The sequence below is a fragment of the Penicillium soppii genome (genome assembly GCF_028829465.1).
Source record: "Penicillium soppii strain IBT 18220 chromosome Unknown utg000004l, whole genome shotgun sequence".
Lineage (NCBI taxonomy): Eukaryota > Fungi > Ascomycota > Eurotiomycetes > Eurotiales > Aspergillaceae > Penicillium > Penicillium soppii.
Genome location: NW_026643234.1, coordinates 2,434,953 through 2,451,309, shown reverse-complemented (window position 1 = coordinate 2,451,309; position 16,357 = coordinate 2,434,953). Strand labels below are relative to the sequence as shown.

Below are 16,357 nucleotides of genomic sequence, written 5' to 3'. Positions count from 1 at the left end.
TCACCCCCACACCCTATATTTTCTTTCAAATGAGTTTGAGTCGGCTGAAAGCGGATTGGAAAGTCCTGGATCGGGCCGGTCAACGCAATTAGATGCTAGACTGGAGAAGAGATAAGCGTGGGCCGAGATTGTTATCGCGGGGAGAATGTACTGCCAAGACAAATTAAGCACGCTAAGCATGGCTTTAATGTGCCGCTCCCGAGTACGCCACGGTTAGTTATTTTTTTTTTTAAATTGGAAAAATCCCCGGGGCTGAACAGGAGCGCTCATAGTGTGATTCGCTACTTCCCAATATCTATGATACGTCCTGATTTCTCGCGGTGCTAAACTGGTCAAATTCTTTTTTCCCTCGTCGCCTCGCGTTACGATTACGGCCTGCTTACCATGACTCAACCTCTCGACGAAGAAAAAGGAGCCGGCTCACCCCCGGTCATCCACCCGTTGTCCACTGAGGCAGAGTCTCCGCCCAGATCATTGAATGTCGTCGGTCGTCTGAATGACCGCCTCACGTCACTGAAGCTGTTCGAGTCGCGCGGCATTGAACGTGTTCCCCTCGATGAGCGTCATGTTGTGACAGCCGCCGATTACTTGCAAATGACATTGTTGTGGTTCAGCACAAACATCACAGCTAATAACATGGCAATTGGCATGTTAGGTCCGCTGGGCTTTTCACTGGGCTTCGTTGACTCCGCTTTGTGCGCGACCTTTGGGGCGCTGCTTGGAGCTGCGGGCGTTGGTTACATGGGAACCTTCGGTCCTGCCAGTGGTAACCGGACTATGGTATGTCTATCAGCTTATCATTCAAAGGATTTTGATTGATTATTGATATAGGTTATCGCGCGATACTTTATGGGTTACTATCCCAGCAAAATTGCATGTCTGCTGAACATCGTCATTATGCTCGGGTACGGGATGATCGATTGCCTGGTTGGCGGGCAGGTTTTGTCTGCTGTTGCTGGTGGCCGTTTGACGGTTGCGGTCGGCATCGTGATCATCGCGCTCCTAACATGGATAGTGGTCATTTTTGGTATGGGACTATTCCATATTTACGAAAGGTAACTTGTGTCCATACAAACTCGACACCACTGAGAATGCTGACATGAACAACAGATGGGCTTGGATTCCTCAGCTCATAGCTGCATTTGTTCTCGTGGGCAGCGCGGGTTCGAAATTCGACACTTCAATCGTCTCAGCCGGCTCAGCAACGACCATTGCCGGAAACCGCCTTTCCTTCTTTTCATTATGTCTATCTGCTTCTGTGGCATGGGCTCCGGCGGGTGCTGATTTCTTTGTCTACTTCCCACCCACCACTTCCAAGTGGAAGACGTTCTTGATGACTTTCCTCGGCGTTGGGTTGGCTCTCACCTTTGCTAACCTGCTCGGTGTGGGTCTCGCTTCGGGAACAACCACCCATCCATCTTGGGCCAGTGCCTATAACACCTCATCCGGAGCCCTGGTTGTCGCCGGATTCGATGGTCTAGGCGGCTTTGGAAAATTCCTCAGCGTGCTTGTCGCGCTAGGTCTTGTTGCCAACAATATCCCCGGTACCTATGCAGCATCGCTTGGATTCCAAATTATGGGTCGCTATCTCGCGCAGATGCCACGTTGGTTCTGGTCTTGTGTCGGTGTTGTCATATATACGGCTTGTGCACTTGGTGGAAGGAACCATCTATATGAAATCTTCGACAACTGGCTGTCGTTGATGGGGTACTGGGTCACTATCTATCTGATGATTGCAGTGGAAGAGCATGTCTTTTTCCGTCGAACTAGGGGATTCAACTGGGATTTGTGGGCAGATCCCTCCAAATTGCCAATGGGTATCGCGGCACTGGCAGCTTTCTTGATTGGATGGGCAGGCGCGATTGTCTCTATGGATCAGGTTTGGTATGTTGGACCTATTGCAAAAATGGTGGGTGCCCATGGGTCAGATCTAGGTATCTGGGTTGGTATGTCGTGGGCAATGCTGGTATTCCCGCCGCTGCGATGGTGGGAGTTGAGAACCTTCCATCGTTGATTCAGCAAAGTAAAATACCTTATACAACATATCCCAAGACTGCTTTTCTTCTTTTGTACGTTGTATCTTGAAAAGTCTAAGAAAAGGCCATTAGGGTCGGGGGTCGGAATAACTTGTGTCTGGTATGAAATAGTACCCTGGGTGAGGGAGCAACGGTTGGAACGAGCGACCACCCACCAGCAGTTGGCGCAGGCACGGCGGGCGCCAGGCTGACGGTTGACAGTTCAGAAAGGGCCTTCAGGCAGTGCCGACATTTGACGAGGCATATTTCTCCAATTAGAAAGATGAAGACCGATCCGTCTCTGTGAACGGCGCTACCAATCTCGATACTCAGGTTCAAATCGTTCCAGCTAAGTCTGTCTCGCAAAACCTATTCACGGCGAGGGGGCTGCCAGTAGAAGATCTGGATAAAGGGGGAAACAATGTCGTCCCCGCGACAAGCAAGCAGCTTAGGAAGAGTGCGCGCAACGGCGGCCCACTCTCTTGGGTGGAATTCTTGATTTCCCCGGCGAGGGGCGGGGACAACGATCCAGTTGCTCCCTGAATCATTATTATGACTCCTCTAGTAGTGGAGAAAGAGAAGTATCTTGCTCGCTCATCTTTGATATGTTGTAAAGAAGTGGAGGGTAAGAGGATCAAAGAGGAACAGAGAGAGGAGAAGAAGATGAGAAGGTAGAGCTGGACTTTTATACTCCCGGAGGGCAGGTATATGTCCCATTTAGGAAAACTTTTCATTGCCACACACTTCAATCGCTACATATATACAACTTCGGGGCTCTAGAATCTCAAGCACCGAGTGCTCATTCAGACGCTTAATAATGCTACCTCAATAAATTATTCTTTTACGAACTTCACTTATTGATGGAAATACCTTTTATGAAATATATTCCCCTACACCGGTGTAAGGAGATGCTGAATCGTTCTGACTGCGCTAGACAGTAGTTAGGATATGCTTACTTTCCTGAATCTCTGTGGACCAAACGTTATTCCAAATATAAAAAGCACTCTATGACTCTCCTTGCTGTTCTTGCTGTTCTTGCTTGCGGGCAAACGACTATGGCCTTATTGCTAGACCAACGCGGTGCTGAAGAAAGAGGACAATGTCTTCTTCTCATCATCACTCGATATCAATCTCCTAATCTTTCAAATAATCTCCATGTAAAATCCATCCCTAGGCCTATGGAGAGGAGATTGGACATCTTTTTGCCCAGAAGTGCAGAGGCTTTAGGATCCTCTGCGGCATGATCTAAAAACACAGGGATCTGAATGTGGCTCAATTCGAATCGTGACCGGCTATCTGGCGAGAGCTGTCCATCATATTCCATTAGGGGGAGTGCTAAGATGTCCCGAATATGATTGGTTGCTTGGATGCACAATGGTGCCTCTTGTTCGTCTTTCTTGAAAAGATCAAAGTCATCATTCTCATCGATATATTGGGCGAACGAGTCATATTCCCTGGAACCCGCCTCGGAATAAAAATCTACTTCTAGGTGTTCACCACTGGAATCACTTTCACTGCTCAGATCATGGTCAGAGTCGTCCGAGCCAGATTCCTCCGATTCATGTTCTGGTTGAGATTGATGGTAGGTATCCCCAACAGAGGACAAATCCTCATTACACTTAGGAATCTGCCGCAGCTTTTCTTCAAATGGCAAGCATCCGCTTGTACCAACGAAGGCCCCAAATGCTTTTCCTTTGGTGTGACCGGCACAGCCACCCGAAGGAGTGAAAATTACACAACCAATAGGCCCGGGTTCTCCCCTGCGGCTACCCCTCCCCGAGTTGTTTGATATTTGAATTACGAGGGTGGCAATATCGTTTTTTCTCTGACATTTTTCTTTTGCTTCACTCTCATATTATATTGTATAAAGAGGACAAATTGATCTGCCCGCTTGCATTAATATGTTTAGTCACAGTATACATACTTGAAATTATCTCGATAATGTCCTCATGGTTACATAACGCTCTAATCGAGTCACCAGCAGCGAATCATCTCCCTTCCCACCCCAATCACACCTTATTATCGCGTATCATAGCCTACGAACGAGGCGAGGCAGTATAGAGCTCCGCAGGCTTTGGACGATAATCCCTCAACTCGCTTACAGGGTAACTATTGTGGTCCGGGAACACTTTCCGGGCTGAATGGTTCGAAGGAATAGGCTGGGCTGTCGGAACGACTGCCAGTTTTCTCTTCCTCCTTTCCCAAAAAGCCCATCCAATAGCAATAAGAGCAATAACGGCGAGAGGAGCACCAACTCCTGCACCGATTGCAATTTCCCGGGACTGATTGCCGCTGTTATTGTTGCTGGTGGCAGCGGTAGAGGTAGTGGCAGCGGTAGAGGTAGTGGCAGTGGTAGAGGTAGTGGTAGCAGCAGCACTGTCGGTACCATTGGCAATGAAGGAAGAGGTATTGTTGGTTATTTCCTCAAAATTGGATAGAACTGCGACACCGGGAACAATGATTCCGTCGGTGATTGAAAAGCTGGTTCCATTTGCACCCTCGATGTCGCTACAGATCTTCTCCGGAGAGATTGGATCAACAAGGACCGAGTTGCAACAATACCTCGCGCTCTGTCCATCGCCATCGAGCCATACAACAGCTGCGCCGGCACCTCTTTGTGCGTTGACTGATAACAAATGTTAGCATAATGTACAAAGGTCATTTTAGATGAAATTCAGATGTACCACATATCTCTGAGCACCGGCTGCTTCTCCAGGTGCTGTCGGTACAGCCGCCACGAGACAGCGTGAAAGGTTGATTCATTGATAAGCACAAGCCATTACTGAGACAGATAGAAGACTTTCCGCAACAATGAGAGAAATTTCCATCGGTGTAACACGGGGTATCTGTGCTTTTCACTCCGTTGGGATAATAGCATTGGTCGACGGCGAACACTGCAGTAAAGAGACCCAAGAACGTGAGCTGAAGGATGAAAACCCTGGAAAGAGAGTAGGATCCCATATCGACGCAATGAAATTGGGAAAGTTTGCTTCAACAGAACAATAACAGTGTCTTTGTTTAGACACCCGTTCAAACCCGGCTGAAGGATCTTGAAAGCAGAGGACGGCAAAGGAAAACATGGGCCTTAGCATGGGTTTTATTTTTGCGAGATTATGAGCAACATCCTTCTGAGCGTAGGGTATCTAGCCTGGTTTGAGAACCCTGCTAACCCCTGTCAAATTACATTACGACACGCCTCCAGGGCTCCTCACAGCCGCGCTCCAAGACATGGTCGCCTTTGACTTGAGTATCATCAGCCTCAAATATGAACCATCACCCATCATGCAGTGGATTTTCTAATGCGACATTTATAACAATTGAGAATATGGTTCATAGTAGTAATAAAGTCATCCAAAATTATCTCGCGCTGTTAAATTACTAGTCCGAAATATATCGGCGTACGTGTTTCGATTGAGCGGGAGCAAGGTGTCCAAAGCGAACTGGCGGGCGTTACAGATGGAAAGGGGATTTGCTGTAAAAAAAATGTGGGAGAATAATTACTCATTACCAGCCATACAGAACTAGGATTGTCACATGAGAGGGGATTTGCAGTAACCATTGAGAGATGGGATCTAGCCGCCTGGAGAGGGACACGTCTCCACTGATCGGAGCTGCAATTTTATCATTGAACCACTGATGATTCGCAGGACAGAAATACGATCCACTTAGCTACACTTCCGACCGCCCCGATATTCAGTCCATTGTCCTAAATAGAGCAATGGAATCTTTTTGGCCCCCGTTTCTCTCAAAACAGCCCCACTAGCCTACCGCACGCTACTGCACACACACCATTGGCCCTATTTCATTCCCTGCTCGTTATAGTATGGTAACTAGTGTAGTACATGCACCTATAGGGGGTAATTAGTGCCAAAAAAAACCGAGTCAACAGTCACTAGAACGATGCCAGGATCGGATTAAAAAAGAAGAAACGAGACGGAGAATAAGTATTGACGTACAAATATTAAAAAGCATACGCGTGACTGCTTGATTAAAAGTGAAGCTCAATAAACATATCCCGTCGTTCGCTTCGGGCGGGCCGAAAACTCAGCTGTGCAGGGTCCGCTCGTGCTTTTCGTAAGACATTACAAACGGTCTCGCCTGACCCACTATGCGGCATCGGGTTGGTCCTCGACCCTACCTTAGCGCTCGCGCAGACCATGCTAGCCTCCGTTATTAATTGCTACTTTACTAGGGTCAAGGGTCTTCGGCGTCTCGCCTCGGCGCGGCGCAGCAAGCCTGACTCGACGCTCAATACTTTTTGTGGACCTATCTTGGCATTCGCCCCCACTGAATTCTTTGCTATCTGGACACACGATGGAAAGCTCGTCCTTCTTCAGATTATCAGGGGCATTGTATAATCTGTTCATTCCACCTTATCTACCTTGCTGAATTCTTTCACTAGCTTCCTTTGTTAAGTTCTCTCACTAGTATTCTTTGATGCTCTGACCCAGATACAGATCGCAGCCTGGCTACACCAGCGAGATGATGAGACACTCGAACATTCAACTCTCTTCATTATCTAATCTTGTTCGTCACTATCGACGGGGATTATATCCAGCTCTGTTAGCCATACTATGTTTATTGATTTTTGGAAGTGTGCTCAATCGAAGGCAAGGCTATCTGCAGTATTTTTCTTCTGGTTCATCGCCTGACCTAGAACAATCAAGATCTACTGTTATACGGCCTGGAGAACTATCAAGCAGCGGGTCGCGAGAACTACGACCACTAGATGATCAAACGCCATTTGCTCATGAGCCGATCGGGCTTGGAACTCTACGTGATGTCCGGTGTGTGGCGGGCCTAGTTGGTTTCCAGTCTATGTCTATGTTAACGCATGATCAATAGGGAGGAAAAGTTCTATCGCGGCGGGACTTTGTCACTTTCAAATGGAAGTGGTCATCCTAACCCCCCAACAGCCGTAGTCTATGATCCTTATCCCGACTACAACAGCGACCAGTGGCGAAAGGAGTTTACCGGCAATTTTATTGCTTGTGACGGCCCACGAGGAAGGCCATTAAGTCGCTCAAATATTCAAGATATGGTCTCCGTCTATCCAGGAGTTCCTCCAGGTATTCCGATCTCACCCACAGTGGCGCGACATCTTTAACCTATGAGATAGGCTTTCCCTTGCCCTTGCTTGGATCGTATACGGAAACAGGTATTGATGCATATACTTGTAACAATCGCTTCTCTCGACTGGGCGTGTATGGCTACAGTGACGATAATCCTCCACTCATCGATTTACATGAAACCAACTGGGGAGCACTTCAGTTACAATGCGTTGAAAAAAATGCTGCAAGATACTCGAGAAGGCAGACTGACTCGCCTCCGATCAAATCCACTCTTCCAGTCCACCCTCCTCTTTCTTCAAAGAAGCTCCCTCGCGATCGACTGGGCTCTGCTTCTCGTAACTTGAAGCACAAATCAAGATCGGCTGTCATCCTACGTGCGTGGCATGACATGGAATGGACCGAGAACCTCAAGCAGTTTGTGCGATCTCTTATCATGGAGCTGTCGTTACATTCCGGCGGTGAGTATGAGGTCTTCATCTTGTGTCATGTCAAAGACAAGGATATCCCAGTCTATACAGACGATAATGAGGTCATGAAATCCCTCAAGTCTCGCTTTGTGCCACGCGAGTTTCTGGACATGACAGTGCTCTTCAACGATCAAACCTTGAAGACTTGGTATCCCAAAGTCGATGAACACAGGTTCGCTAGCTCCGAGGTTCCTCACTGATCAATTAATAGTATATCGTCTAACATATCTAACAGCACCAATTATCAGTACTGGCAACCGGTTCAGATATTCTCACAATCGTTTCAGGGATTTGAATACTACTGGCAATTGGAAATGGATGCCAGATTTACGGGGCACAGCTATCATTTCCTTGAACAGTCCGTGAACTTTGCAAAGAGGCAACCGCGGAAATATCTTTGGGAGCGCAACGCTTACTTCTACATTCCGGGGACACATGGGAGCTGGCAGGATTTTGTTCGGACGGTTGATTCCTCCATGAAGGGCCGAAGTAGTGTTTGGGGGCCCCAAGGCATCTCAGAAATAACGCCAGTAGGCCCTAAGCCGGCTGTGTCATTCCCTGAAGACGACAATTACGAATGGGGTGTAGGGGAAGAAGCAGATCTCATCACCTTCATGCCAATCTTCGACCCCGTTGACACAAAGTGGGTATTCTCAAACAACCTCTGGGGCGTCTCAGAAAATGCGCCACGCCGGGCATCCCCCGTTGCAATGGGGCGCATATCAAAGTCTCTGGCGCAACAAATGCATGATGTGGAAACCGAACGAGGGATAGGACTTGTTTCTGAGATGACGGCTCCTTCGCTTGCCCTCTGGCATGGGCTCAAAGCCGTCCATGTGCCACATCCTATCTACGCTGACGGGAAATGGACAGCCAAGGAGCTTGGGCGCATCTTAAACCCTGGTGAGCCCCACAAAATCAATGGGGGAAGCGATAGTATTTGGAACTGGGATCACCGATGGGACCACATCCTCTACCGATTGACCTATATGTTCTCTACCCAAACCGCAGAAGACCTTTATCGGAGATGGCTGGGCTACCCAATTGACCCAAATCAATTTACCGACGGCAGTTATGTGAGATGATACACCTGCCTGAGACCTGTTGCTGAACTAATATCGCTTCGCTTATAGCACCAGGATCCACAGGGTCGAAATTGGTTCGAGAGCGGCGACTTGGTTAGTATTATCATTGTCCCCCGTTGAGGCGATATCATTTGGGCTGACTTGGTCTTTCTTCATTAGCGAGAGGACTTATACGGACCACTCTGCTTTCCATCTATGTTACTACATACCGTCAAGAACACCGCTGAGAAGAAAGGCAGCGGCATGGCAGTTCCTGTTTGACTTCATTTTGCCAGGCCGTGCAATTGTACGAATATTTCCAATTTCGCGATGAGATCTCGACTATTTTATTTTATGTCACAAATACCCAAAATTATACATTTCAGCTTCTCAACCTCTATTTGGCAGCATACTGATCCACGAAGTGTCAGATAAGCGGGACATCACCAACAATTCTTGGCCACTTTTGATTCAAGTAGCCGTCTTACCGTGACTAATGCAGAAGCCAACTCAGCGCGGAGAAGCCGTCCCTTCGAGACATTAGCAAAATTGTCGATGTTGAGGGATATCCTTCCGAAGAGTGGCATATCTTCTGGAAAGGCTACTGTTCAACGGACACTTCGACCTGTTTGAGAAACTGTCAGCGAACGAGCCGAATTCAGCTCGAATGAATATAGCAGGGCATTCCATGTTTCATAACATCGTGAGATGGGAATACAAAGACTTGCTCGCCAAGGTTTTCACCCACGAAATCGCTCTGAAGTTTGAGGATGATGAATTGCGCAAACAAGCTGCAGAACAAGCGGGGATTTCGCAACGAAATGTGATTTGCCCTTGTTATTGACGGCATGTGAAGGAGAATTGCCCAACCTGGAAGGCTGTTATCGAAAGTTAGAAAGCGAGATCAGAGTTAAGAAACGAGACACTGAATATGCCTAGACGAGAAACGCCGTCTCTCGATTTATAGCGTCAAGGAGAAGACAAGCGGGACTGAACAAATGAACTACTTCTATCGATTACTTTAAGAATCTCTGCGATGGATACAAACATAGGCTACGAAGCTTTATGGACGCCAGGGTCAAATCCCTTGAATTAAAGTGCCTGATGCGTCAGTGTTTTAATCTAGGCTATTAAATCTTGTCGGATTCCTCAAATTATCTCTCCATTCAGCTTTATAATGGCTTTAAGTGATCAAACCTTTCAAAAAACACCACATTGCTTGCATTTCCTTTAGCTATCTCTCATTCCCACCTCAAGATTGCTTCAATTGATTAAACGTAACGAATTATGTGAGAAGTTGAATGAAGTTGAGTTGAAAAGAATTTGAGAATATAGGAGTAGCATACCCGTCCTACTTATTCCATGATGCTGAACTTTAGAAAGCCGCAAAGTCCGTTTCAATATTGTCACGAGTTTTAAGAAAGACTCTTTAATCGGGACGCATTGTCCAATTGGGTAATGATCCATGGTGAAGACCCCTTTGGCGTCGAAGTGACTTCCTAAAGTAGCTTAGTGTCATGTCACCTCAGAATGTTGATAAACATACCCAATGTCCATCTCCCGTCTCCAACACCCCAACAATGGTGTTTCGCGGGCGGTCGTCAAAGACTTGTCACCGCCATCGGACGCGGAGACTAAATGCAACTCCATTAATTGATCTCAAAATACTTCAAAACTAACTTCGAACAGTGCGATCTTCGACCCGGCTCACGCAGCCCATGCTCGCGGGCAAATGAAGTATGCCACAAATACCGCCTCGTACCCCCAGCTCCCCATCCACGATGAAACGGAGTCAACCCAGCGCAGAGTCTGCGGTGCATAAAACTCACTCCCTGCAACGGGCCGTTGAACTTCAAGCGTGCGACGTGTTCTCTGCTCATCATGTGTTTGTTGCCTGGATCACGGGGCTGGAATTTCCTCATTCAAATGCCGCCCTCAACACCTTCATATTTGACCCTCAGTGTAGAGGCAGTATGTCTAGCATTCCTGGCACATCGACGCGACTTCGTCTCTGTTGAATCGCGCGAGATCGGAATACATCACCGTCCTGCGAACCATGAGCAAAGCCATTCCGTTCTCGAATGCCGATGTCAACCACCATCTGTTGACAAGCTCTATGTGCCTGGATCTATTTGAAAAACTGACCAATGCGGTTTCCGGTGGTAGAGAATTCTGATTGGGACATATAAACGGTTCATTGGCACTGGTTCAAGCTTTGGGATTGGAATATCTCAAAGATCCATTGTCATTGCGACTTTTGGTGCGCTTGGTAACTAATTGTACAATATTGTGTGTTGCGAGCGGTGACCGGCACCGGTAGCACTGCTTGAGGTGCGTGCTCAACTTGAGCGATTTTCCGGGAAACGATCGAATCCTAAATGGAAACTGTCCGAGTTGATGGTTGGCTACGCGATATTTAGTGCGATGCGCGTCTCGCAGTCATTGCAGGAGGAATCCATAGCAATGACACGGGAACTTGATTCGCAGCTCATTGAGCTGGGGCGACACATGCCGGACGGGGCTTCCTCAGATGCCGAATTCTGCGATGGACCCGGCGTCGTTTCCCAGGGAAGAGCTTCATGCCAGCCGGCATGTTACTCGGACAAGGAATACATTGCGACTGGTTCATATGAAGCTGCATGATTTCATTTTGACTTACCTTGCAAAAACCCTAGAAAGTACCATAATTGGGGATGATGTTCATCGACTGAGTGTTGACGTGATCACGGCCATGATCAGCAGCATCTGTGCCTCCGTTCTCTAATATACAGATGGAGATAATGATTCTCAGTCTCACGGTGACTGGTCTATCTCTGCCTGCAATCCCCTAGGCAGCTCAAGATTCTTGGAAACATATGAATTATTCCCAAACATTGAATTGCTACACCCTGCTCTTCCAACTTTATATTGTCGAACACACGAAACGGACCGCTGGAAATCAGCAAATCTGGATTATCGACGACTTCGATGTCCGCCGGGCCTTGAATTTGGTAAATCTAATTCAGCAATCACCTGGAACTGACCCGTGGCATGTGTACACCATGCGCGGGAGTTATGCGTTTGCCGCGCAATACTACTAGGGACTCCTCTATAATTGGGGGAAATATCAACTAAGAAAATTTGTTCATCCAAAACGCCACAATTGCAATATTTACATTCAAGGCCATCTTCACGTAAGTCATAACCAGTCAGTGGACCTTGGTATCAACCTAGATCTTCTCCGACGAATACAACCGAATGGGCACCCCAAGCTCATGCGACATGGTCAGGTTAGAGAGCTTGATAGGCTCCATCCGGGGGTGTGGGTCCGCATTCTCGAGAGTATCAAAGTGCTGCATCAGACGAACGACGGTGTAGCTAGCCTCGGTGAGCGCATATTGTTCTGAAGTTTGTTAGTGAGCCGTCTTCACCAAATCGCATATTTGCATCCCAGGAACGAGGAGACTTACGACCAAGACATATGCGTGGCCCACCGTTGAAAGGCAGGTATTCCCAGCCATGCTTAGCGTTCTCTTCCCAGCGCTCGGGGCGGAAGGTCTTTGCATCTTCACCCCAAAGATCCGTGCGGCGATGCATAGCGAAGACATTGTAAGAAACCATCGTGCCCTTCCTGATATAGATCGGGGAGCGGCCGTCCGCCCCGCCGCCAACAGGAAGCGAGGTATCTTTTGTTGACACGCGGAAGTTGACCGGAACAGGTGGCTGAAGACGGAGAACTATCATCGGTTAGCAGCCTACCAGAAACTGACTCCAAACCACCAACCTTCATTCAATACGTATCGCAAATAAGGAATATCCTTAAGCTTTGCCTGAGACATCTCCGCACGAGGGTTCTTCGCATCCCCAAACAACTCTACAATCTCCCTCCGCAACCGATTCCACACGTCCTGGTGTCTCGACAAATAGAAGAAAGTTGAACTCAGCAAACTGGCAGTCGTATCCCGTCCCGCTAGCAGAATATTCAACATGTTATCGCGCAACATCTTGGGATCATCAGTATCGGCCGCCAAAGCTTGAAGAAAGATATACCGCCCATCACTCTTCTCCGGATTGCGCTTAGACTCCAGCGCAACGTTAACATAATGATCGACAACCTCGTGAACCTTGGCGTTTGCTTCTTTGAATTCCTTCGGGTTCACCAGCCAGTATAATCCCTGCGCACGCGATCGCGCAGCAAGATAATCCTGCGCAGTGCCGAAAGCATCTGCGAACCCCTGTGCACTACCGACAGCGGACCTCTCGAGTACTCCCGTTGTTTGCGATGGAGGAAGCATGCAGCCCACGGACTCGCCGAAGAGGAAATGCGTTGCTGAGTCCAGGGTGAGAAGAAAGAAAAGACGCTGGATATCGAAGCTGGTTCTATCCTTTGGGATTAGGTTAATGAGATGCGAAATATGATCATCGAGCATCGACAAATCAGCGACTTGATCGCGCGTGAATTGGGGCCTCAAAAGACCGCGGGCATGCGACCATCCCGCGCCGTCGAGTGTGAAGATGCCATCGCCCATCAACGGATAGAATTGTTGGTGGCGGGTTCCTAGACAAAAGTCTTTGAATTGGGTTGCGAGGATTGCCTTGATGTTTTCTGGTTCGATTGTTGTGATTAGATCTTTCGAGAGGAACTTTTGTTGGTAGGTCGTGCCGTGGGTGGCATATTCGTCGGTTAGGTAGTCGATCCAGCGTTTTTCGCGGACTGCTTTGGTGAGGCGGTAGAAGGCCGGTAGGCCGAGGAACCCGGATGAGCCTAGACGAGGTGATTTGCAATTGAGGGCTTTGGATTGTTGGTGGTGGTGGATGAGGTTGATGATCCAGCGTGTTACTATAAAGGCAGCGCACAGACCTCCAAATAGGAGGATCGTAGGACTCAACATTTTTTGTGAAGATTATAGTGAGTGTTACAGAAATTCTGTGCATTCAAGTAAGAAATGGGAAGTATTTAATATGAAATTGAATTGATGTTATTTGATATGAAGGCCATCCACCTCGGTAGAGTCACACGTGAGAAACTGTGACGAACATATTCGGGTAGATCGCAAGCTGGTATGAAAGGGGAATAGATCGAAGTCAATTTGAACAAATCACCGAATGTTGTGACGAAAAAAAAGACGATCGGCGAATAGCAATCTCCGTGTTTAGTGTGAATCCGAGTTAAAAGCATGCAAGCCACTCTGTCAACGCCTCGTGGAAATATCCCCGCGAAATAGCACCTGGGGCAAATGACGTGCGGAAATCAAAGCAATGCTCAGCATTAGGCATAATATGCCCAAACAAAGTACTCTCATCAGTCTCTTGACCACATCTAGGAATATCCGTCGTGAGAGTCACATGCGGGGCCGAGTTTCCCGTGGCGAGAGGAGACAAAGTGCGCCAGGGATCAAACTGACCACCACTCCAATAGACATTTGACGGACGAATAGACCACCCGCCCGTCTGTTCATTCGTCGCATCAACCTGCGGTGCCTGAGGCAGAAGTCCTTTCTTGACAGCTTCCGGGAAATTGCGATAGCAGTAATCCTGCGCGTACGCCAGAGTCTGATACTTTGAAAGCAAAGAATGAGGACCGAAATTGTTGGTCTGGAAATATCCCCATTCAGTGCAATACTGCCAAGTCCAGGCAATGGTGTCGGGATCCACAGACGGCGGGGACAAAACACACGAAAGCGGCAGATTATTTTCCAACCCTTTGCAATTCGTGTCGAAATTCATGTTCACCATCTGAGTGAAAACCGGCCATGATGCATATCGCTGCGCAGCATACTTCTTTCCCCTGGATTTCGCAAACCCAGCCGCAGGCGCCGGCTGACCGGTCTTGGGATCCGTTTCCATGTGCTCGCAGAACGAGCCGAGACTCGCCTGACCCCCGCCAAGCCCGTACGCCTGGAAATAGTTATAAATACTTGCCAAGGCGGCAGTGAAATCACCATTGCTGTTGACCTCTGCGCCTTGACCGAAGAATTGCTGCTTGATCTTTGCTGCGGTGTCGCTGTGAGCGAGCTGTTCGTCGACGTACTCCAGTGCGGCTTTGATGTCGCGCGTGCAGTTGAGGTACCCGTTTGCGACGATTCCGTCATAGACCTGGTCGAAGTAGATGCTCATATCGATACGTGCTTCGACGGGCGCGGATGATGCAAATGCCGCGTAGATGGTGTTTGGGTATTCGTGCCGAGTAAAGGCTGATCGCATGCCGGCGTATGAGCCTCCGACCATGACCCAGGGGGTTGCGTCCGGGGTCAGAGTGATGTTTTTCAAATTCTTGCGGGTGAAGTTGGCAGCGAAATAGGGCAGATCTGCTAGCGCTTGCTTATTGTTCAAGTATTGGAGATGCTCTGGGGGAGTTTCCTGGCTAACGTTGTATGGCAGGGAATTGCCATAGTACCTATTGATGTTAGTCACGTCCAGGATTCAGAGTGAGAAAAACGAACCGGTGCTCCCAGACAATACCGATGCCATGGAACTCCTGCAGCATCTGATAGAAGAACGAAGTTGAGTTGCCGAGATGTCCCTGGGCCGATGATTCGGCGGATGATTCGCCGACATCATACACAAAGACCGGACCGCCTGCCTTGTAATGCTCTTCGCTGACCCAGTACCGGTTCAAGTACTCGCCCACCGAAGGGTTACCGTGATCGATTGGGAGCTATGAGGTGTCAGCAACTATCAGACCTGGGGGCCTTCCACGGCAACAATACTCACCGACGCATATTCTGCCTCAATGCTCGCATCCAGACGAGCACTTGCGACGGCATGGACAGAGGTCCTGTAAGCCAGCAATTCATCTGGATGAACGCCCAATTCCGCAGAAAGCCTTAAATCCCGTTTGAACGGTGTGTGGCTAACCATCGCAGCTGTACCAGACAGCGCGGACAAAAGCATCGTCCCCGTAGAAAACCGCATCTTGACAAATTACCGAAGAGCACAGATGATGGAAAACATGGTCGGCATGGGACTACGGAGTATATATGGCAAATGCTATGGATCAGCTGAAGATCTAGATAAATGGTAAATGATACATTTACATTGGCCAATTACCCGAGAACAATGATAAGAACAATATGGTTGCGTTAGACCGCTGGATTCAGATGACACCAATTGGCAGCAGGTGTGGACACCAGGTGCTGCCGAGACATCGCGTGCGGGTTTGTGTGATAGTTACAGGGTTGGATGTAACCCTTGAGTCTCGAAGCAATTAGAACAATCTTTACCCCTCAGTTGTTCTCCCTAATTTGTGTATCTGCAGCTAATATTTAGGCTTCCGACGTTGGATGGATACTATGTGCCTGGATATGCATTGCGTTAGTGCATGTAGCACCCAACCCATACATAATAAATTAGTTATATCCAGCTTGGAGGGACCCGATCAACAAGACATCCATCACCAATATCCGAATCAATGAAATATACAAACTGCCGGATTTGGTTCCCCTCAAAACAGGCACCACGCGAGTGTCGATCACCCGAAACCGGCAATGTGTTTTGATTTGGACGATTGGAATTGGGGAATTTCATTGGTCGAGTGGCAGAGTGCAACAACGACCGGACTCCGAACAATATGTGGAGCTTAGTATTGTTCTAACTTTGCAATGGAGTCAATGTTTAATTAACTTCTCATTTCACGGCGTTGCCAATGCAAGTTACAGGACCCTAAAATATTCTATTAACATTTATTGGCATTCTTGCGATCCGCATGATCGGAATGTCTGGAATTGTCTGGAAACGGGGAATGGAATGTTTGACGTCGA

General features: G+C 48.2%; 7 protein-coding genes across 7 annotated transcripts; 4 read left to right on the top strand and 3 right to left on the bottom strand.

Moving 5' to 3' along the window:
• Positions 1-384: 384 nt before the first annotated feature.
• Positions 385-2,014, top strand: N7529_004329 (uncharacterized protein; the record flags this gene model as incomplete). Its single annotated transcript, XM_057239856.1, has 3 exons — positions 385-780; positions 832-1,055; positions 1,111-2,014. 3 exons carry the CDS (start codon positions 385-387, stop codon positions 2,012-2,014), a joined length of 1,524 nt encoding a protein of 507 aa, XP_057099151.1.
• Positions 2,015-4,051: 2,037 nt separating this feature from the next.
• On the bottom strand, positions 4,052-4,778 carry N7529_004328 (uncharacterized protein; the record flags this gene model as incomplete). The annotated part of the gene is made up of 2 exons (XM_057239855.1): positions 4,052-4,641; positions 4,700-4,778. The coding sequence occupies 2 exons, from the start codon at positions 4,776-4,778 to the stop codon at positions 4,052-4,054; spliced, it is 669 nt and encodes a 222-aa protein (XP_057099150.1).
• Positions 4,779-6,472: 1,694 nt separating this feature from the next.
• On the top strand, positions 6,473-8,900 carry N7529_004327 (DUF3405 domain-containing protein; the record flags this gene model as incomplete). Its single annotated transcript, XM_057239854.1, has 6 exons — positions 6,473-6,797; positions 6,865-7,084; positions 7,135-7,726; positions 7,790-8,630; positions 8,688-8,732; positions 8,799-8,900. The coding sequence occupies exons 1-6, from the start codon at positions 6,498-6,500 to the stop codon at positions 8,898-8,900; spliced, it is 2,100 nt and encodes a 699-aa protein (XP_057099149.1). The 5' UTR covers positions 6,473-6,497.
• A 1,267-nt stretch (positions 8,901-10,167) lies between these two features.
• N7529_004326 (uncharacterized protein) lies at positions 10,168-10,440 on the top strand (the record flags this gene model as incomplete). The annotated part of the gene is made up of 2 exons (XM_057239853.1): positions 10,168-10,229; positions 10,308-10,440. The coding sequence occupies 2 exons, from the start codon at positions 10,168-10,170 to the stop codon at positions 10,438-10,440; spliced, it is 195 nt and encodes a 64-aa protein (XP_057099148.1).
• A 641-nt stretch (positions 10,441-11,081) lies between these two features.
• N7529_004325 (uncharacterized protein) lies at positions 11,082-11,261 on the top strand (the record flags this gene model as incomplete). Its single annotated transcript, XM_057239852.1, has 1 exon — positions 11,082-11,261. One exon carries the CDS (start codon positions 11,082-11,084, stop codon positions 11,259-11,261), a length of 180 nt encoding a protein of 59 aa, XP_057099147.1.
• A 566-nt stretch (positions 11,262-11,827) lies between these two features.
• On the bottom strand, positions 11,828-13,489 carry N7529_004324 (cytochrome P450; the record flags this gene model as incomplete). The annotated part of the gene is made up of 3 exons (XM_057239851.1): positions 11,828-12,000; positions 12,068-12,334; positions 12,382-13,489. The coding sequence occupies 3 exons, from the start codon at positions 13,487-13,489 to the stop codon at positions 11,828-11,830; spliced, it is 1,548 nt and encodes a 515-aa protein (XP_057099146.1).
• A 277-nt stretch (positions 13,490-13,766) lies between these two features.
• Positions 13,767-15,512, bottom strand: N7529_004323 (putative serine peptidase, family S28; the record flags this gene model as incomplete). The annotated part of the gene is made up of 3 exons (XM_057239850.1): positions 13,767-14,994; positions 15,041-15,255; positions 15,312-15,512. 3 exons carry the CDS (start codon positions 15,510-15,512, stop codon positions 13,767-13,769), a joined length of 1,644 nt encoding a protein of 547 aa, XP_057099145.1.
• Positions 15,513-16,357: the final 845 nt, after the last annotated feature.